General features: G+C 41.2%; 3 protein-coding genes across 3 annotated transcripts in view; 2 read left to right on the forward strand and 1 right to left on the reverse strand.

Annotated features, from left to right (window-relative positions):
• Positions 1-969: 969 nt before the first annotated feature.
• LOC125465775 (testis-specific serine/threonine-protein kinase 6-like) lies at positions 970-1,871 on the reverse strand. The gene has a single exon (XM_048559618.2). The coding sequence runs from the start codon at positions 1,869-1,871 to the stop codon at positions 1,059-1,061; it is 813 nt and encodes a 270-aa protein (XP_048415575.1). The 3' UTR covers positions 970-1,058.
• Positions 1,872-6,137: 4,266 nt separating this feature from the next.
• armc6 (armadillo repeat containing 6) lies at positions 6,138-22,053 on the forward strand. Its single transcript, XM_048559614.2, has 8 exons — positions 6,138-6,173; positions 7,008-7,151; positions 7,734-7,813; positions 9,208-9,778; positions 13,463-13,608; positions 15,318-15,449; positions 17,996-18,133; positions 20,400-22,053. The coding sequence occupies exons 2-8, from the start codon at positions 7,031-7,033 to the stop codon at positions 20,610-20,612; spliced, it is 1,401 nt and encodes a 466-aa protein (XP_048415571.2). The 5' UTR covers positions 6,138-6,173; positions 7,008-7,030; the 3' UTR covers positions 20,613-22,053.
• The window catches only part of slc25a42 (solute carrier family 25 member 42), a 49,624-nt gene continuing 47,991 nt past the window's right edge, over positions 20,836-22,468 (forward strand). The window contains exon 1 of the mRNA XM_048559617.1: positions 20,836-20,935. The gene's annotated coding sequence lies outside the window, so the exon portion shown is untranslated. The remainder of the gene's footprint in view (positions 20,936-22,468) is intronic.

Here is a 22,468-nt window from a genome sequence, read left to right on the forward strand (position 1 = left end):
GGACTGACCTCTCCCTTCCCTACCTCCCCACCTATACTCTCCTCTCCACTTACCTTCTTTTCTCTCCATCTTCGGTCCGCCTCCCCCTCTCTCCTTATTTATTCCAGAACCCTCTCCCCATCCCCCTCTCTGATGAAGGGTCTAGGCCCGAAACGTCAACTTTCGTGCTCCTGAGATGCTGCTTGGCCTGCTGTGCTCATCCAGCTTCACACTTTGTTATCTTAGCAGCAACATGTGCCTTCTACAAGATGCATAGGGCAACTTATTATGACTCTTTCAACAGTACCTTCCAAACCCACAGCTGTACTACCTCAAAGGACAAGGTTTGCACATGCAAAGTTTGAGATATGCACCATTTTGATTTTGAGCCATATCACCATTTTATCATTGTCAATGAAGTGCTGCAACTCCCTTCCTAACAGCACTGTGGGTATCTCTACATTGCAGTGCTTAAGAAAGCAGCTCTTCACCACCTTCTCCAGGACCACAAGGGGAGGCCAATAAATATTAGCCAGTTATACACTTCAAGTTTGATTTGTTTTTAAAGATCCTTTTATCCCCTTCTCCCTCACGCTTCCCTTGGAATATATCTAAACTACTCACTTCAAACACTCCCTGCAGTCGTGAGTTCCTCTCTCACTACTGACTGAGTAAAGAGGTCTCTCCTGAATTCCAGGTTAGATTTGTTATTATCTTATATTTATGACCCCTAATTCTGGACTTACTCAAAAATGGAAACATCATTGACACTGTCAAATTCCTTCATAACCTTCTGGTGCACTTTTCTAATCTCTAATAAGTTTGATGTTTCAAAGCTGCGATATACCTCAGCGATGATGGCAGTAGTGTGTATGTGACAACAGCCAAACTGGTTTCCCTTCAGATATGGTTCACCAGGTAGAACCTCCTTCGAATCAACACCTCCGATAGTGACTGAAAAAGAAAGCTTGTGCATTTTCAAAGCTTTAATTGCAAGTGGTTTTAGAAACGTTGTTACACTCATTATGGTAACACTATGAAGAAACTAATGTTCAGGCCCATAGGGTTTTCGGGTCATTCTACTTGATGTCTCTAAGCCATACGTGCTTGACAATCTGGTTGGCAGCTGGTCGTCCTGAAGGGCAAAACTGTAACAGCTCCCTTATCAAAGATTGGCATTTCTCCTCCAGTTGGATGCTATCTGGGTAGACCACTCCTTTCTGCTGGCTCTTGGGTAACTTGCTGATGTTTGAATCATCAAAGGGCATGCACCCGGTCACTATCACATAAAGAATGATGCCCAGGCTCCAAATGTCATACTTTTTGGGGTCGTAGGGGACCCCCATGAGGACTTCAGGTGGGGCATAGGCAGCAGAACCACAATAAGTGCTGCTGAGGTCAGGATAGCCGTGAATCTTCTTGCCAAATCCAAAGTCGGTGATCTTTACCTGCATTTCTTCAGTCAACAGGATGTTTTCACACTTGAGGTCTCGGTGGACAATGTCGTGCTCGTGAAGGTATTTGACAGCGCAAGCAATCTGCGTAAAGAAATGACGGGCTTCATTGCATGGGATGTGGCCCCTGTGTTGGATCAACTGGAGAAGATCTGTTGCTGCCTGCTCCATAACAATGTAAAGCTTCCCATTGCAAACTTCAATGAATTCATAGACCTGAACTATGTGAGGGTGTTTGATTCCTCTCAAGATGGCCAACTCCCTTGGCAGAAACTTATTGACAAAGTCTGGTGGAGCCTTCTTCCTGTCTACTACCTTTATGGCAACATTCTCCCTGTATTTCTTGGAACTCCCTACTTTCACTTTAGAATAACTGCCTTCGCCGATTGTTTTCCCTAGTTTATAACCTAACTCTGTAAGAAATGTGTCTCCGGACATGGTGCATGGCCATGTTTTTTTTTAACCAATTTTTTTGAGGTATTAGCCTTATGAGTAAACCAGTTCACACATGTGCTGTAATAATTTGCAATTATGAAGTTTCTGTAGGCATCATGTACCTGGTAGCCATTTATAGACATAGCCTTGGAAGAAATGTTTCAAAATGTTGGCAAAAATCCTGCATTTTTGATTCTGTGAATGCTCCCAACAAGATTATAGTGCAGGGACGTTTGACGGGGAATTATATAGTAAAGAGTTGAGTGATAGTGCAAAGTTTATGTCATTGGCTACACCATCTTGAGAGTCCTCGTACACCCCAGGTTCAGTAACTTTTCCATTGCAGCTCAGAGATATATCTCAATCTTGGAGATCGCTCCATGTACAAATTAGTGCTGTAAATCCTACACGGTTTGTGTTTTCCAATCTTTACAATTGTACTTGATTGTAGTCTGTTTGCTTTTGGACAGAGTGATGATGCACTGTAGCGAGGTCTGATAACATTATAGTGATCGCGCCATGGATGACAGCAGGTTAGCTTTGAACTTGCTTGTCGAGGGGAGAGGTCAAACATACACTCTGACCTCTATGACATCACAGGTTTGATAGGCAAAGAGGATTGCTTGACCTCACCAGTATAGCAGGCTAATGTGGGATCAGCTGTTGGGCTATAGGCAACTTCACTCACTGAGACGTGAATGCTGATTTGATGACGAAGCATGAGGTGGGAAGATGTAGGCGTGACTCATGAGGAAGCCACTCTCCTGATTGCTTACCTTGTAGCACAGGTAACTCTGGCATATTCAATAAATGAAAAGATACCTCTCTGCTATCTCTGACATGAACTGCACAGAGGGCTCCTCAGGTGCACCCATTATTTTGTGGAATAATCATTCATATTTAGAAGATTCTGGGGAAAGAGGCAGGGAATCAGATCAGTTTGATACGTTGACAATGAATCAGCATTAGACTGTTGGGACAAATAGTCACTTCCTGGGCTATATTATTTCATGGTTGTATGAATTGTACAAATTAAATTGTATAATTTAATAATTATAAAATGAGCTGGAGAAATGTTTGTAATGAAAATTAACACAAGGTAAAATGAATTGTAGAATCATAATGGTTAGAAAGACAGAATGAGGAATATAATGCATGGAACTACAGAAATGTTTAGCAAGAAAGGTAATTAGTCAAGGAATTATAATAGAGGATATAATGTTAGGCCAATGATTTGAATGTTTTGTTTGAAGTCATCTGGAGGTGTAAATAGAAACCTTTCAAAACTCTGCCTGAGGGAACTCTCTGGATAAGTTAGGATTCAGAATATTGATCATTGATTTTGAAAGACTGGGACTTGATTGAGTGAACAGATTTTTTGTTACTCTTTCTCACTTTCCAATGTCCTTTGGGAGACTCTTGCCTCTAAGGTAGTGGATTCAAGCTATTTTCCCAGGAGTTGTGCACACATTCCATTCAGCAGTGATAACTGAGTGGAATAGATTGAGACAGCAGAATCATTGGCAATTTGAAATCTACAAAATCAAAAAGGCAAGACTTTTGCAAACATTTTGAAACCTGTCTATCTGTGACGCAAATTTCAAAGAATTATGTACCTGAACCCCTAGGTTCTACAAAATAAGTTTCACTGTAGACCTTTGAAATACACAAGCCAAGAGGTACAAAGTCATCTACTGGAGATTCAGTCGATGACCTGAAGCAGGAAATGGAAAAAGGAAATATAACAGAGGTAGATCTGGGTGGTCTTTATATGAGAATATGAGGTTGAAGGTTCAGTCCAGGATAAGCATGAACAAACAGGTATGGCCTGAGGAAGTAGCCAAAGAAGGGGAATGGAACTTATGGGGAAAGTAAGAAGTTTGGCAGGGATGAAGGACAACATCCTCAGTCTTCGCAATCTTCCCAACTGGTGGAAATTTCTATTCATCCAGGTCGTTAATCAGACAGGTCCATAAGATCATAAGAAGTAGAAACAGACCCTTGAGAAACAGCCATTCAGTCGGTTCTAGACTGACCTGATACTCCTCACATCCACGTTCCTGCCCTTTCCCTGTAGACTCTCAGTGATCTCTTCCAGAGGGCATGCAGCTGACAGTGCAGCACACCGTCAGTACTGCACTGACGTGTCAGATTAAATTTAGTTTTTGTGAATCTTTATAACCTGTATATGTATATGTCCCCGCTTGCCTGGATGGGTGCAGCTGTAACAATATCCAAGGGTCTTGACACCATGTAGGACAAGCAGCCTATTTGATTGGCATCACATCCAGTCCCTCTACCACTGATACTAAGCACCTGCAGTGTGTACTATCAACAAGATGCATTGCAGAAATTCACCAAAGATCCTCAGACAGCACTTTCCAAATCCACGCCCACTTACATCTAGAAGGACAAGGGCAGCAGATACATCAGAACACCACCACATGCAGACTCCCCTCCAAGCCACTCACTATCCAGATTTGGAAATACAGTTGTTGAGATTTTCTGCAGCTGTCTCATAATTTTCCCATTGATGCTGAAAGCAGGTCCAGTTCTGCTTCAAATCCCCTTCAATTTATTAATGAGTGAGACCAATTTTAGAAAACTGTGTTCAATTCTGGTGGCCTGCTAGAGGAAGGATCGTGTTAAACTTGAGAGGATGCAGAAAAGGTTTACAAGGATGTTGCCAGACCTGGAGGGTTTGAGCTATAGGGAGAGACTGAATAGGCTGGGGCTATTTTTCCTTGAGCTTTGGAGGCTGAGTGGTGATCTTATGGAGGTTTATGAAATCATGAGGGGCATGGATAGGTGAATAGACAAAGTTTTTTTCCTATGGTGGGGGAGTACGAAACTTGAGGGTGTAGATTTAAGGTGAGAAAGGTGAAATTTAAAAAGGTCCTGGGGAGTAACTTTTTCACACAGAGGGTGGTGCGTTTGTGGAACGAGCTGCCAGAGGAAGTGGTGGAGGCGGGTACAATTACAACATTTTAAAGGCACTTGGAAAGGTATATGAACAAGAAAGTTTAGAGGCATATGGGCCAAATGCTGTAAAATGGGACCAAGAATGTAACTTGTCCTCAGATATACACAAGGACTCTCTCCCCACAGCTATCTGTGATAAGGAGTTCCAAAGACTCCTAACCCTCTGAGAGAAGAAATTCTTCCTCAGCTCAGTCTTAAATTAGCACTCTCTCAATTCTGAGGCTGAGCCCTCTGATCATAGACTTTCCAATGATGCTTCACTAGAGCTTCCCCTGAAGTCTGTACAGGAGAGAAGAGAAGTTCTTTCCCCTGGATATGGCAACAGGAGGCCATCCTGGCAGATGAAAGCTTCGTGGACCAAGGGGGTTGTGGAGGCCTGCGCCTGTGGGCAGCTTGCGAGGACTTTGTTCCAGTGCCATGAATGGTTTGCTGTACACTGCCTGGCTACATATCTCTGCCTACTCAATGTGTCCAGTTCGGTGAATGAGAGTTGTTGTTGTACATTTGCCATTGCATATGACTGCCATACAGGGGGATGGGTACCTGGCATCTCAATCACATGTCTCATGTGCGATCAGTGCCTGTTAATTCATTGCAGCAACTGCATTGGTATTGCCACTCACGCACCTGCTAGGCTTCACACTTCAAACATAAATGGAGCTACAACACAATGTGCAAGAGCTGCTGTCAGCTGCCTGATCTTTCATTGCAACTACCAGAGAATGATAGCTTTTCACCAAAAGCTTGCATCTTACAAGAACTCAACCACAAAGGTCCTTTTTAGTTGGGTCCTGAGGGCTTGCTTGCCCTTGTCTAGTCTGATGGCATCACTTAGTGTGGCTACATTACTTGGGAATGGAGGGGGGCACTTCTAGGCCCATGGTCAGACTTCACCCCTAAAACTATAAGCGTTTAACAACACTCCATGATGCCAGACTTCTGATAAGATGGAAATGTTTCACCCTTAACACTGAAACTATAAGAAATTGTACCAGGAATAGGCAATTTGGCTTCTCGAGCCTGCTCTTTCATTCAATAGGATCATAACTGATTGTCCATTCAATGTGTGGCCAACAATTACAATTGACAAGAGTTTGAACCAAACAAAAGGAATAAAAAAAACCAAAGGATTAAAAAAACTCCCTCCTTCACGTTTTAAAAGTACGGAAATCCGTAAAACATAAGATTAACTTTATGTGCGCGGGTAAAATTGTTCCGTCTCTGTCACTAAATGGCTAGGAACGAATCCTCGCCGCTGCCATAGTAACGGGTGGGGGTGGGGATTAACAAGGGTGTGACACACGGAGGAACTGCAGCTTTGAGGTAGGTAGAAGAGAGCGTGGTTGATATTCAGGATTATAATTACACTTAAGTTTAGTGGCTGTTAGTACAGCAATACGATTTGTTTTATTGTTAACTACACGAGCAATCTATTAAATAATATTTACTATAGAGAATAAAATCCATTTTTTGTTTGGTTCAGAAGGTGAATGTCCAAGGATGTTCCTGCTGTTGTACCCTAATACCAAATAGGGCATTCTCTGCTGAACTTTAGTATACTGATGTGATATTCTGTTCACTTATTTTTGTTAGGGATCTGTCTAACTTCAAACATTGGAATGCAAGAGCAGCCATTATCAAATTGGGACTATCCTGCCATTGGCTAACCCTCGTGAATCAATTGTACTCCTGGGAGAGGCAAGAAAGTAAAATCTAAGATGTATTTAGCAATTGTGAGAATAATTTAAAACCAGTAGGTCCCACAGGGTGACCATGCTGTACACAGCATTCCTTGCTTCATCTGATTCCATCAGCATAATTTATTCCGTCCTTTCTTTATCTGGTTCTCTCTATAATACTATGTTATTTGTTTCAGCTATACCATTTGACAGCCAACTCCAAATTATTCTGTCAAAAGGGCAGAATATTCTACCTGAATTCTGTTTGATTTACTAGTGTCTATCATGAGTTTAGTTTCAACTACAAGAGGGAGCATCTGTATGTTAACCGTAGTGTAATTTTAGATATCTATCACATCACATCAGCTTCTCTTTTCTAGAGAAGACTGTGCAAGAACCTAATTTTTCTGCACTCTCTGAAAGATAATAATAACTCCAAGTCCATGTAATTGAAGTTAACCTGCAACTTATTTCTTAGAAAGAAAAGTTGTTTACAGAAGAATGGCAAGCAGACGGATTACTCAGGAGACATTTGATTCTGTGGTGCAAGAAAACATAACTGAGTTTCAAATGGAGCCAGAAGAGGCTCTGAGTGAAGCAATACAACAATTTGAGTCACAAGGTGAGTAAAGTTTTGAATAATCACAGGAAAAAGTTCACACAAGGCATAATGCATTCTGAGATTAGCATGATGGTACTGTTACTGGAATAGAAAATCACAGATTTGATCCAGGGGCATAAGCTCAAACACTACTATTGCATCTGACAGAATTTAAATCCAGTCAATAAATCTGAACAAAAATGCTTCTCGTTTCATGAAGATGAATCTGCTACAGTCTTGTAAAAACCCACCAATGTCCTTAAGGGAGGAAATCTCAGTCTGACCTGCACATGACTGGAGATGGACAGCATTGTGGTTGATTCTTAACTTTCCTTGGAGACAACTTAGCAAGACACTTAATTGTATCATACTACTACAGAAAGTGTTGTTGGTGCACTTGCACCATGTGGATAGCTGAAAGTGGTTTGCTATCATCCTGCCAGGGGCAATTAGGGATGAGCAGCAAATGTTCTTTCCTGAAATGCTAGAATGAATGACTAGAAAGAAGCATTGGCCGCTGTTGCGCTAAGGCCATTGACTTAAGCAATTGACAGAACTAGAAATGTTTAATTTTCTTTTGGATCTGCTTCACTTTCTCTGCAGGTGTTGACCTTATTAACATAGTGAAGGCTGTCCAGAATACAACTACAGAAGCCAGTGATCAGAAGCACATTGTTCTGCAGGTGATAGCAATGTATGAGAGGCTGTATGTTTGTGATGTAATTTTTCAAAATCTCTTTATTTGTACATTTTCTTAAAATGAAGTTCTCAGTTAGTAAACGTGTTTCTGTGATGCATATCTTTTAAGACTAAATTCCATTTGTTTTGAAACTGTTCATCAGATGATGCATCTCCTATGTTCTTAGCCCCCTCTAAACAAAACATCTGATCACCAGCCATTATTTTTGCTGAAAACATCAATAACCTCCTTTCCACAGCCACGATTTATCCACTCTTCAAAAATGATATTTTCAACCACCTAAGAACTCTAGCTTTAATACTTCCTAATTACTGCTTTATCTCTAATTTTTGCTCATTGAGATCTTGGTGACCACTCTTCCTCAAATTTCTGTACAAGTCTTTTTAGGTCTACTTCTGCTCTGGTCATTGCTCTAAGACTGTTGTAGTCCAAGTCACCAGTGCCATTCTTATGATGGTGAATAGGTAAATAATTTCTCCGTAATGTGTCAATTACTCTTTAGCACATTTCATTTTCCTTCACTGTTTCTTATCTGTGACACTGACCTTGCTTAATTCTGCTTACACGATGGCACATTGTAACCAGTGACCTGCTGTATTTTCTATCTTCCTTCCTGCAATAATTCCTTGTGCATGCGCAAAGGTTCCCTCTCCTATTTCTCATCCATATATTGCAGCCTTGAAAACCTTTTTCTCAGCCTGCTCTCGAAATACACATGAACAAACCGGTTTTGCAAGTCAATTGCATGTCCAGCATCAATTGCATTCTGCGCTTGTAGTGAATTTGTAGCCCTGCCCTGCTGAAAGCAGACAATAGGAAACTCTGCGCAGCCTACCTGCTCCGTTGCCCTAATACTGTCCCATGCCTGGTTATACAGTGGTGCAAAGTTTGGCTCAAGCAGTCAATGTGGCCTGGTGATATTTTGATACATGTACCCCAGGAGGAGGGAGATATCAGATGGGAGTAGCAAAAGTATTCATGTCTTGAATCCATCAGTCCACAGGGTCACTCAGTTTCCTGTCCTTTTGACATGGCTTTTCGGAAACAGCCATCTAAAGAGGCTGACAAATTAAATAATTATTTTTGAAATGTAGTTTGAAATGACAGAGTGGACAAGTCATAGCTGTCATTTAGCCCCATTCATGTGTCTCCCCTGTGCTTACTGTGTGCTGACTAACTTTGGCTCACAGTTGAACAATGCCTCAACTTTCAAAACTTTCATCCTGGTTTTAAAATTGTTCACTACCCTTGGCTCTTCCTATTGCAGTAATCCCCTGCAACTCACAACTATTTGAGATCTTAGCCCCTTTGGATGGTTTACCATCCACTATGTAAATACAAGTTATTGGCATAGCAAATGATTACTTGTCTTTTTAGGCCCTTGAAGAGCTTCGGAGAGCTTTGGATCTCATGGCTCTGGATGAAATGGGGGATCACCTAACTAACTTCAGTGAGCAATGTAGCCTTGACTTTGCTCACCGTCATCTGGCAGCCGAAAAGTCAGCATATCCCACGGTTCTTTCTTCCTGTCAACAACTGATGTCCAATGCGCCCTATCTGCTGAAGGGAATCCAGGCCTTGGCCAATCTGCTGGATGGTCAGCCAGACCTCCTCGACCCAGAGGGCCAGCAGCTCCTCCTGGAGATCTTGAAGCAGCACCGGGACCATGCAGCTCTGAACGCAGTGACAATCCGCGCCATCCGTCACAGTTGTCTGAAACACGAGCAGAATCGCCAAGACTTCGTGCAGCTAGGTGTTTTGGCATTTCTGACTGGCGCTATTGTGAACCATGGCAATCAGGCGGATGTGGTCAGAGAGGCAGGGAGAGCCCTGCGGGTCATGACCTATGACGACGATATCCGGGTGCCCTTTGGCCGTGCTCACGATCATGCCAAACTGATAGTGATGGAGAATGATGGACTTCGGATAATCATTGAAGCTGCAAAAGGTAGGGCACAGAAACTGTGCTGGGGAATCCTATCCTAATGGCTAATGTTGACGTTGACACATGCAAAAGCTGAAAGGTTACAGCCAGGTTTAACAGACTGAGGCACTTTTTCCAAACAAAGCTAAGGTTGAGTGGTGGTCTGAAAGAAGTCTTTAAAATGATGCAAGGAGATTGTTGGATGAGATTATGATAAGTTATTTCCAGTTGTTGGGGAACTGGGGACTATAAATAAATCCAGTCAGGAATTTGGGAGGAAAGTCTTTATCTAGGGAGTGGTAAGGATGAGGAGCTTGCTATTGAATAGAGTATGGCAGGGAATTGCTTAAATTTCAGGTAAAGCTTGATAACCACATGAGGAAGAAAGGAATGCAGGAGTTTGCTGGTAAGGTTACATGAAGTAGCATGAAGACAGACTTCTATGGAACATAAATGGACGAGCTGGACCAAAAAGCTTGATTCACACCTGTAATTTTTATACGATTCTAACATTGCAATGACAGTGACAGCAAGAATATTGTCATTTTACTGGATTGGCATTATTTATGTACGGAATCTGATACGTTGTCGAATTAAACCTCAATCCAGTTTTTTGTTCTTAATGTTTGTTTGTGAAATAAAAATACTGAATAGAGCTCCAGTAGTGTTTTGTTAGGAGTAGTCCTCAGATTAGTTATTGTACGGATTAGATACCTTGGGTAGACAATCAGAAGGCTGGAAGAACACAGCAAGCCAGCCGGCATCTGGAGGAAAGGAGCAGTCAGTGTTTCAGGTATTACCCTCCTTCAGTACTTTAGGACATTCCAAAGATACCTTGGGAATTTTTCATGGATAGGCCGGGACTTTATTCACTGGAGCGTAGGCAGTTCAGAGGTGACCTCGTAGAAGTTTATAAAATCATGAGGGGTTAGATAGGGTTAATGGTAGTTGTCTTTTCTGTAGGGTGGGGGATTTCAAGACTAGGGGGCACATTTTTAAGGTGAGAGGAGAGAGATTTTAAAAAGACGCGAGGGGCAAATTTTTTACATTGCAGGTGGTTTCCATGTGGAATCACTTCCCAAGGAAGTGCTTGATGTGGGTACAGTAACAATATTTAAAAGACACTTGGATATGTATCTGAATAGGAAAGGTCAGAAGGAATATGGGCCAGGAGCAGGCAGATGCAACTCGGTTAGTTTGGGATTATGTTTGGCAGGAGCTGGTTGGACTGAAGGGTCTGTTTAGGTGCTGTATGATTTTATGTGCAAATCATGCCCTGGGAACCTTTGATGTAATCTGTGAGTGTCATTGCTTGAATATGTGCATATACTAGACTGTCATCTATGTTTTGATATATATCTTGTTTAAGGTTTGTCTCTCTTTGCTCATATATCTGTGTCTGTCTTCAGATTTGTCACTTTTTGACACTTCCTGCTGTCTTTTAGACAAAATGGCTATTCAAGTATCAGGATAAGTAGTGAGATCTAGCAGAATCTTCTGCATTGAGAAATAGTTGCTATTTCAATCCTGACCACCTTGTCTAAGGCAGCCCTACCATCATTCTCCTCCCACGATCAGCATCACCCAAGACTTGGTCCTTTCATATGGCTCAGTCTCATTTGACAATGGAATCGCTGACTGAGCTTTTATAACAGCCTGCAGGGACAGGAGTTGAGTGAACAAAATTATTTTTCAATTCTCATAATAAAGTAATATATATCCAATCAGTTGAATAATCTAGCCCTGTGTATGCCATAAAATTTGTATTTATTGATATAGCCCTGTTAGCTTCAGCTGACTAGGTAGCACTCTCTCTCTCTCTCTATCAGAAGATTGCATACTTAAAGACTTGAGTTCAAAATCTAGGTTCATACTCCCAGTGTTGTACATCACAGGTTCCTTTTCTCATATGAGGTGTCAAGGGAGACGATAGCCTAGTGGTTTTATCATAAGACTGTTAATACAGAGTGTTATAGACCAGATCAAACCCCCTCAAAACATATTAAGAAGATAGTGTAGACTCTAACATTACCTTATTTTAAAGGTAAATGTAAGGTGTTGTGTTCCATATGCAATTTGATTGGTCAAACTACCAGGCTTGAAACAGAACACACTTTATTCATATATTATAATTCGAATATAAACAAAATAAAATAATTTATTTAACTATAACTATCAAAATGCTTAACAAAATATGACATATATTAGCTACTACTAATTAACTGTTCCACTATAGTAACATCCCATAAACACCCTTGGCAAAGGCAAATTCAGTAAAGTGGATTTTCTCATATGCAATTCCAGTAGCAGAAGGAGAATCCTAGTGTTTAGCTGTAACAGAGAGAGGAATAAGAGCGTCCACCTTCAGTTTCAAGATCACAGCAACTGCTACTGAAGGCTAAAACTGAAATGAAACTGGTTGTATGGGAGCTTGACCCCACCCATTGAAAATGCTTCCATTCCGAACATTTAAAAAAAAAGCCTCGCAAGTTGCTTACTTTATTGACTTTGGGAAGACTGCCCGTCACCTGTGTCTCAATCTTTCTTCTTTTCAACAAAAGGACAAAATACACCTCTTAAAGCCATAGTGTTGTCACAAGAGACCCAGATAATGTTCTTGCTACCCAGGTTCAAAGCCCGCCATGGCAGATGGTGAAAATTGAATTCAATAATAATCTGGAATTAAGAGTCAAATTAAGACCATCGATCTATTGATACTTGTTGGAAAAGCTCATTAGGCTCACTAATGTCCTTTAGGGAAGGAAACTGCCATCCTTCTCTGGTCAGGTCTACATTGTGAGTTCAGACCCTTAGCAATGTGGTTGAATCTTAACTGCCCTCTGACGAATTAGGGATTGGCAATAAATACTGATCTAGCCAGTGATATCCTCATGAATGAATTTTAAAAAAAGTCCTGTGTACCTTCTTAAGTGACCATAAAACATCTCACAATCACCGTTTTGGAGAAGAGGACATGAGTTTTTACAGGTGACCTGCTTAATATTTATTCCTCACTAACATATTAAAACACATTCACGAGTAATTTATCTAATTGCTGTGTACAATTTAGTTGCCACATTGCAACAGTGACTACAACTTCATTTGACTGTAAACAGACCCTTCGATCTAACTAGTCCATGCCGACCATGTTCCCAAAGTAAACTCGTCCCACCTGCCTGCGCTTAGCCCATAGCTCTCTAAACCTTTCCTGTTCATGTACTTATCCAAATGTTTTCAAATATTGTAACTGTACCTGCATCCACTACTTCATCTGGCAGGTCATTCCACACGTGAGCCATTCTTTGTGGAAAAAAGAAAAAATTGCCCCTCGTCCTTTTTAAAACTTTCTCTTCTCACCTTAAAAGTAAGCCCCCTAGTTTTGAACCCCCCCCCCATCCTAGAGGCAAGACCCTTGCTATTCACCTTATCTATGCCCCTCATGAGTTTATAAATCTCTAATAAGGTCACCCCTCAACCTCCTGCGTTCCAGTGGAAAAAGTCCCAGTCTATTTTTATAACACAAACCCTCCATTCCTGAAACCAATCTGGTGAATCTTTTCTGAATCCTCTCCAGTTTAATCTCCTTCCTACAGCAGGGCAACCAGAACTGCATGCAGTACTATGGTAGAGGTCTCACCAACATCCAGTATAATCGTCATCATCTTGAAAAGCTCTATATAAATGCAAACTCTTTTCTTTCTCATTCAGTTTTCACAGACAACCCATCAGTACTCAGTGAACTGTGCTCTACGTTGTCTCGCCTAGCTGTCAGGAATGAATTCTGCCAGGACATCGTGGATCTAGGAGGTCTCAACTTCATGGTAGCCCTCTTGGCGGACTGCATTGAGCATCGGGTACAGAACAGGTCCTTTCATTTTCTTTAGAAAAAAGATCGAGTGGTGATCTGATGCACATCATTACAGTTATAAAGACATTCACTATGCTAAGTGTGTTGAAGATGTCTTTAGTTGTGGGAGGGACCAAAACCAAGGGCCATAAATGTAAAATAGTTACTAATAAATTCAAGGCCTGAAACTTCAGCTTTCCTGCTCCTCTGCTGCTTGGCCTGCTGTGTTCTTCCAGCTCTACACTGTTTTATCAGAGAATTCGGGAGAAACATCTTTCCCTAGAAAGTGGTGAGAATGTGAAACTCACTACCACAAGGAGTGGTTGAGGTGATGACTGTGGTTATACTTAAGTGAACGGAATAGAAGGATACTTCGTTGGATATCAAGTAAGGCACAAAGAGGTTTGTGTCGAGCATTAGCAGTTTCTATCATGTAAATTCTAAAATACTTCTTTTAAAAGTTTTTTTTAGATCTGCTACTTATAACTTCAATCTGCATTACACGCTTTTGTGTTAAAATATGTATCGTGACAGCTCATGGAGGAGTAGGAAGCATTTAACCAGGTGAACATGTAGCTATACAATTATGTTAGTTTACTCAAAGAGCTAACTTTTTCGCTTCAGCCAGTGTGTACTTTGAATATATTGCAGGCGCAGTAAGACAGAGGTCTTTGAGAGGTGCTGAAAGGTGGATTCGTAAGAGGATTTTAAGAATAGAGCAGAGCTGTAGCTAGACTGGTGAGTCTCGTGCAGGGGGCATTGCTGTTGATGTTGGTGTAGAAGAATGGGTTAGGCTGAAGAAGATTATAAAGGATTTTGTAGTGAGATACTTTCAAGAACATGTATTGGATGAGCTCTTAGCAGTGGGCTAGCTGAATGCAGTTGACATGATAGTCTCTTTGTGGGGCAAGATTTAGCTCCATACTCAGTCAAGAAGATGACCGAGTTCCAGGATAGGAATCAGTGACACCATAGCTAATGAACTAAATTGATGCATACCATTTGTTGCTCATATTAGTATGTGTGAGTTTGCTCACATGATCAACGCACATGGTCTCTCACTGCAAGTGGAAATGTACATTCACTTCTGGCAAGGTACATTGTGATCACTGCTGACCAGAATTAACCCCTTAACTTCACTTGCACTTCTGCGCACAGGATGCAGTGCTGCAGTGTTAATATCACTGGATCAGTAATCCAGAATCCTAGACAAATGTTCAGGGCTCATGGATTTGAATCTCAGATACTGAAATTGAATTCAATATTACAAAATCTTGTCATGTAAAAAGAAGTTGGTATTATGGTGACTATGTAACCATTGTTGTTTGTCGTAAGAACCCATCTGTTCTTTAGTAGCCTTATGGTGCATCGGTACTGTACCTACCCTTTGACTGAGAGATCCAGGTTCAAGTCCCGTCTGCTCCAGCGGTGTGTAATAACTTAACAGGTTGATTAGAAATGTAGGGAAGGAAATTTGCCATCCTTATCTGATCAGACGTACGTGTCGCTCCAGACCCACAGCAACATAGTTGACTGCCTTTGAAAATGGCCAAGCAAGCCATTCATTTCAAGGGTACTTAAGGATTGGCTGTAAGCGCTGGTCCAGCCAATGAATTCCAAACCCATGAAAGAAGCTTTTAAACAAAAATCTGTCAGTATATCACTGTTGAGAAAGTACTGACGACTGCACTTTTTTCTTGTTCTCTTAAATTGCAGGAAGTAGTAAAGCAGGTTCTGTGCGCATTGCGAGCGATCGCAGGTAATGATGAGGTAAAGGATGCAATCATAAATGCTGGTGGAACAGACCTGATTGTGCTAGCCATGAACCGACACTTGGGAACCCCACAGGTATGCAGCTTTGAAACCTGCAAGAGTCAGTGGAAGTGGAATAAAAACAGAAAGTGCCAGAAGTATTAATCTAGCCAAGTAGATCTGAAGAATGAAAACAGTTAGTGTTTCATGTTAACGCTGTGGGCAGCAAGGTGATTTAGTGATTAGAACTGATGCTTTACAGCATGAGGGATCTAGGTTCGAATTCCATCCTTGCGTGATTGCCTGTGTGAAGTTTGCACGTTCTTCCCATGTCTGCATGAATTTCCTCCGGGTGCTTCTGTTTCCTCCTGCAGTCCAAAGATGTACAGGTTAGGTGGATTAGCTGTGGTAAGTATGGGATCACGGGGATAGGGCTGGGTCTTGGGATGCTCTTTGGATGGTCAGTGCGGAATTGATGGGCTGAATGGCCTCTTTCTTCCCATAGTGCAATATTCTATTCTATGATTCCCTTTCAGCAGATTGACCTGCAACATTAACTTTGTTTCTCTGCTACCTGACCAGCTGAGTATTTTCCGTTTATAATGTTTTTAATTCCGTTTTCCAGCATCTGCAGTTGTATCAATGGAAGTGAAAGTGTGGATGATGGGAATCAAATTCTGCTTTAACGTGTGTTAGGAGTTGGATGGAGGGGTGGGGGTGATGTGGAGTAACAGGAGGAGGTAAAATTCTGTCAATTATCCTTATACACGTGTACAATAATTTAGTTCTCTCATTGATAATGTACTACTGACCACACTCAAAAGATAGTGTGTAATACTGGGATTATGAGGTCCAGAGCATGGTATGGGAGGTGTGACTTTTATCATGTTAATATACACAAACTGCCACCACTCATTTTGTAATGCCTCTGCACTTTTCTGAGCCAACATCAAACCTCTTCTTCAATAAACTTCATTATTAACTCAGTCAGTTTTATATGTATTATTTAATTTGTTCTTTCAAATTCTTTTGAATTGTTTGGTTCAAGGCAGCCAGGCAAAGAGACAAACTCCACTGCACGTTCTCTCATGACTTTGCCACTGTTTCCCACATCAACACCAATTTTCCCCCTCTGAAGATTGGGAAGCTGGACCAAGTTCCGCTGCAGTTTCAGTACTTCTGTGAAGTCGTATGTGTTTTTTCTTTTAACTTTGTTTCCTCTTTACGATAATCAGAAGTAAGGTAAACAAGGGTTTAAACATTTTAAATTTTTATTAACATTAAATAAACTAATAAATAGTACAGCTTGAGAGTCTGAATGACCCAATTCTACTGCTTTGAGAGACATAGGTTGATTCTTCATCTAAAAATCTGTGTGACATTCTTCTTGTCTATCTTTACGGAATTAAAAACATTAAAAACGGAAAATACTCAGCTGGTCAGGTAGCAGAGAAACAAAGTTAATGTTGCAGGTCAATCTGCTGAAAGGGAATCATAGAATAGAATATTGCACTATGGGAAGAAAGAGGCTTCAGAAGAGCAGCTTCTATACCATTCTTACCAACAAAACCAGTTTTTCAGTGACTTTCCTTTCTCATTCACCCAAGATTCTGCTGCTTGTTCTTGTCTGCATTGATTCTGATGTCACTTTCCATTTTTACCTGAATTTGAGTTAGCCTTGATCTCTGCTCCGTTCCAGCTCTGCTCCCGTTCCTAGACACTGCAGGTGCTGATGTGAAATCTATTTGGAGAAAGTGTCGACTAACTCTGGAGCAAAGGCACTCGGTCATATGTGTATTTGAATTCTACATATTTTCCCATTTTTTATTTAGTTTTGGTGACGTAGAGACTTTTCTTCTCTTTTCCAAGTTTGTGTAGTAATGATACCTAACATATATAGCAAGTTTTGAGAAGATTTGTAGCTCAGGTTGAGTTGCTGGATGTGAGTTTGCTCGCTGAGCTGGAAGGTTAGTTTTCACACGTTTTGTCACCATTCTAGGCAACATCATCAGTGAGCCTCCGATGAAGCGCTGGTGTTATGTCCTGCTTTCTGTTTATCCGTTTCGGTTTCCTTGGGTTAGTGATGTCATTTCCTGTTCTTTTTCTCATAGGATGGTAGATTGATTTGGAGCCAATGTGTTTGTTGATGGAGTTCTGGTTGGAATGCCATATGCTCAGCGAGCAAACTCACATCCACCTAACATATATCTCAGCTATTAGGGAATGAGTGTTCTTTCTTGCAATTCTTCAAGATAACAGGGTACAAAGCAATTTACTGGATCAGATTTTTTCCAGGATTGCACAGATTGAAGAAATAACACACTTGTTTTCTACAGATTCTCTTCCTTCATTGCCTTCCATATAGCATACATAGTACTCTTTTGGTTGTGATCAGCCTTCCTTTGGTAAATCAAGTCTTTCAATTAAACTCGGCCTCTTAACCCCGTAATTAATCCAATGATTTCCAGCCTTTTTTTACAGTTTTATTTGTCCAAAATCCTTCAAAATGAATAGTGAGTATTTTTATCAAAATCATATTAAGACCATTTTTCCCTTGCTCATGCAGCATTTTGTAATTGCGCCATAGGGTTGATGGGGTGAGTCTGGGATTTTGCCACTGACTCTGTTTTCTATTGGTTTAGATCTGTGAACAGGGATGTGCTGCTTTGGGCATGTTTGCCTTACGGAAACCAGAAAATTGTCGTGTGATCATGGAGGGTGGTGGAGCACTGATTGCGTTGCAGGCAATGAAGGCACATCCAGCTGAGGCGAACGTCCAGGTGAGATGGGTGGATTAAAAGTAAGTTGGTGGTTTGGGGGAAGAACTGAAGATGGGATGGGATTTGAGAAAAAGGATGAAGGAATTTGTAAGGAGGTTGGTGGTTTGGAAGCATATGGGATGCTTTAAGGTGATGGGGATTTGTGGAACTGAAGGGGCAATGAGGAAAATGTATGGGACAGGAAAAGAGTGTAGAGTAGAGGTTGGGTGTGTAGGGGCATGCGTTATAGAGCATAATGCTAGTTCAGTGTCAGGGAGTTTAGTTGTGTGGGATCAGACTGCAGCCTACTATTTCCACAAGTGGGAGCTTTTATTTACAGTGTGATATATTTGAAACATAGAACATATAGTGCAGAACAGGCCCTTCGGCCTTTGATGTTGCGCCGACCTGTGAACTGATCTAAGCCCAGCCCCCTATACTATCTCATCATCATCCCTATGCTTATCCAAGGACTGTTTAAATGCCCCTAATGTGGCTGAGTTAACTCACAGGTATGAAACTCTAAAGCCCAACAAATATAGCTTCAGTTTGTTCCTATTTATGTCTCTTTTATGAATCCAATCCATTTGAAAATAAAACTGAGTAAATTGTGTTCGCAGATTTCAGGTGGAGTGGTGAGATTGAAACAAAACACGTGCATCTTTTCTTTTGTGGAGTGAGTTTGTTGACTTCCTCAGTCTTGTTCTGAACCGTGCAACAGCTGCTCCCTATTTATATGTGCTTAGACAATTAATAGCTTCCACCTGTTTCTCTTAATCTTGAATAAAGACGCTAACAAATCTAAATGTGATTAACCAGACATTAAGAAATTGGACTTATATTAGAGGAATGAGAGGCAATCTCATTGAGACATACAAGGTTCTGAAGGGACTTGATAGAGCAGATGCTGAGAGACTCTTTATACTGTTTTGGGGGGGTCTAAAATGTGGGGATACAGCCTTCGGTAAGGGGCTGATCACACAGGAATATGAGGAGAAATGACCTTACTCAAAGGGTTGTGCGTCTATGGAATTCTGTGCCCAGAGAGTTGCAGATGCTTAATTGCTGAATACATTTAGGACAGTCATTGAAAATAGAAGCAGCAGTAAGCCATTCAGCCCTTTGAGTCTGATCTGTGATGGTCATTACCCTGTTCATACTTTCACTCCTTACCCTTTGATCTTCTAGTCCTAAGAAGTTTAACTAACTCTTGAAAACACGAAATGTTTTGGTCTTGACCACTTTCTGTGATAGAATTCCACAGGCTTATCACTTTTTGGATGAAGAAATTTCTTCTCATCTCTGTTCTAAATGGCCTACTATGTATCCTTAGACTGTGACCCCTGTTTCTGGCCTCCCAGTTATGGAGACCATCCTTCCTATGTTTACTTTAAGGCTGAGAGGGTTAAGCCTTACATATTAAGGCGGAGTTGCACAGACTTTTGGTCTTTCAGGGAATTGAAGGATATGGGGAATGATGTGAAGCTCTCACTCAGCCTTGGTTGTACTGAATGGTGGAACAAGCTTGGTCTCCTCCTTCTGTTTCATGTGTTGTTCTGAAAGGCAGCACTAATCCAGAAACAAACCAAAACTTTAAAGGAAACAACTGAAAATTAAAAGTGTAATTCCTGAGATTCTGCTCCTGTATGTGGAAGAATGAGTGAATTCTCAGTTAATGCCCACTACCTGAATATACTCTACTAACATACAGTCACCACTTGGGCTCTTGTGCAGTGGTAGTGGACCAGGAGGCCAAGGTTCAAGTCCTACCTGCTCCAGAAGTGTGTAATAACATCTCTGAATAGGCTGATTAGAAAAATAGACAAAAATTAAAAAAAAAATACAGCTAACACTTTGGCTGTTTTGGTGCAGTGGTAGTGACCCCACCTCTGAGCCAGAAGTTAGGTCCAACCTGGACCAGATGGGTGTCATAATATCTTTGAACAGTTTGATTAGAAAATATCTCAAGTCATGCACTGCAATTAAAATACACAGCTACCTCTTGGGCACTTATGGTGGTATTAGGCATAGGAGGCATAGGTTCAAGGCCCATCTGCTCAGAGGTGTGTCCTAATGTCTCTGAATGGCTTGATTAAAGGTACAGTTAAGACTCTGAGAGTTTTGTGATGCAGTGGTAATGATCCTGCTCCTGAGTCAGCAAGTCCAGGTTCAAGTCCCACCTGTCCTAAAGATATTATGACCTCTGAACAGGTTGATTTTAAAAAACATATACACATCTAACACTGTTGAACCTCTGTTTTAGCATTATCAACCGTTCTCTCTACAGAAACAGGCCTGCATGTTGCTCCGTAACCTGGTGGCCCGCAATCCTGACTTCTCCCAGCTGATCCTGGAAATGGGAGCTGAGATGCTCATCCTGCAGGCAAAGACCAAACACCAAGACTGTGAAGACTTGGCAAAAGCTGCCCTGCGGGATCTTGGCTGCAAAGTGGAGCTTCAAGAGTTCTGGACAGGGCAGAAAGCTGGGATTTCCCGTTAACTGCCACTTTGGGACAAGACTAGGAGATGGACCTGGAAAGCACACGTCATGTTTCGTTGCACATTTCTGGATTTTTCTAACGTTTAACCTCTGGTTGTCTGAGACATTGTACAAGCGACCAGAGAACTTGTGAGGTGTCTGTTTCAGCTGTGGTGAGTTGAGGATCTACCAGGTGCCACGACCCTCACCTCCACTTCAGTGAATGGGACTTTCCACAATGCAGATTGGTACTTGGAGCAGGCTACTGATTGATGATCACTACCAAACTCGGAGGATCCTTCCACCATGAATGACCACGTCTGAACTTTCTTGCGCTTTGACAGGTAATAGGCTTCTGGAAATTCCATTGTTATGTTACCCAGTGCTGTTTTTCTCACCAAAACGTCAGCAGCAGAATGCAAAGTGTTTCCAGACAAGTGGTTTAAATATTGTTCTGTCATAGTACTCATCACTTGCTGCCAGAGGATATTCAAGTGTTTAACACCAAACTTGATAGATTTTGTATCTTGAAGCAGGTTGTGAATCTGGTATTAAAAATGCCCCACTCCATCCCATCAGTTAATAGTTCAATCACCACCTCATTACACAGTGTAGGCTGCTTTTATTTTGCGTTTTTGTCTGTTTCTTCCTTTGTTTAACAGTGCCATAGTGCTCAGTGGGTCTGTAAATGAAATGACCCATACATTACCAAGCAATTAATTTTAGATAGTGATTTCTTCCATTAGTTGATGATATACAGAATATTAAAAAACATCCAAAAGGAACTTTTACATCTGATCAGTAGGATTGACACCAGTGTTTCAATATTCCCACAACATGGGATCTTTATTAGCAATGAAGAGGAGATTCTCTCCATCCTTGCTTGATGAGAGAATTGATTCTGTACAAGAGCCTAAACAACAGTTTACAACCCGACAACTAGACAGTCTCCTGTCATCACCTCCTAAAACAGTATTTTACACATTTTATTCAGTGCACACGCACAAATACACACCTCCCCTACATACCTAAGGTTTTGACACCATTGATTCCTTGTGTGTAATAGAGATCACAGATTGTTAATTGAGATTTGGTTGTGACTGCATTAGTCATGTCCTGTGCAAATTGTGAAAGCATGTCAGCAGATCTGGCAAATCCCCTGCGATTCTGTGATGACATTTTGGGCCCTGGATTTGAAATCCAGTCAATATTATTGTCTTGCAGTTGGAAGCAATGTCTGCCTTATGTGAGGTTGTCCCTTCTGTTCTGCTGCAGTGAGTCAGAGGTTAACTCTGTGCACATCAGCAATGTTATTTAACCCTTAAATGCATCTCTTTGAAAGCACTGACATGGACATTACTGTTTGAGGTCATAAACCTACTATGTATTTCCACAAATTTATTGTTTTATCTTGACAGTCATACCCGGCTGTTTTAATGTATTAAAAAGTGTTTGTGTGCATGCAGTTCTTTTTCTTTTATAAATCCCTATATCCACGTTTAAAATGGAAATGTCTATGTAAACATGCCACATGGTAATAAGCCTTCTAGCAATGGGGCTGCTATAGTGCCACCTGTAAATTGGGGCAGAGGTGTCCCATTTTCACCCTACTGGTGGAATTATTTTCCTGAAGGCACCTCCCATTATAAGATAGAGGGAGGACTGTTTTTTGAGGCCACATCTCAGCAAGGATTACTTAGTCTTGCAGAGATCCAGAACAGATTGACCAGAATGATATAGGAGCTAAAAGGTTAAATTATGAAGACATTATTATAGGCCAGGTTGCATTATCCCAACAATGGAAAATTAATGGAGGGTTCTAATTCATGTGTTTAAGTTGGTTAACATTCAGGGGAGTAATGTCAAGAAGCACTTCC

The sequence above is a fragment of the Stegostoma tigrinum genome, chromosome 30 (genome assembly GCF_030684315.1).
Source record: "Stegostoma tigrinum isolate sSteTig4 chromosome 30, sSteTig4.hap1, whole genome shotgun sequence".
In the NCBI taxonomy this organism is placed as follows: domain Eukaryota; kingdom Metazoa; phylum Chordata; class Chondrichthyes; order Orectolobiformes; family Stegostomatidae; genus Stegostoma; species Stegostoma tigrinum.

Excerpts from the sequence above, each read along its gene's own strand:
- armc6 (XM_048559614.2), top strand. The coding sequence starts at position 7,031 with ATGGCAAGCAGACGGATTACTCAGGAGACATTTGATTCTGTGGTGCAA. Across the intron at positions 7,814-9,207 it reads AGAAGCACATTGTTCTGCAG|GCCCTTGAAGAGCTTCGGAG; the intron begins GTGATAGCAATG and ends TTGTCTTTTTAG. Across the intron at positions 15,450-17,995 it reads GACACTTGGGAACCCCACAG|ATCTGTGAACAGGGATGTGC; the intron begins GTATGCAGCTTT and ends CTATTGGTTTAG.
- LOC125465775 (XM_048559618.2), bottom strand. The coding sequence starts at position 1,871 with ATGTCCGGAGACACATTTCTTACAGAGTTAGGTTATAAACTAGGGAAA.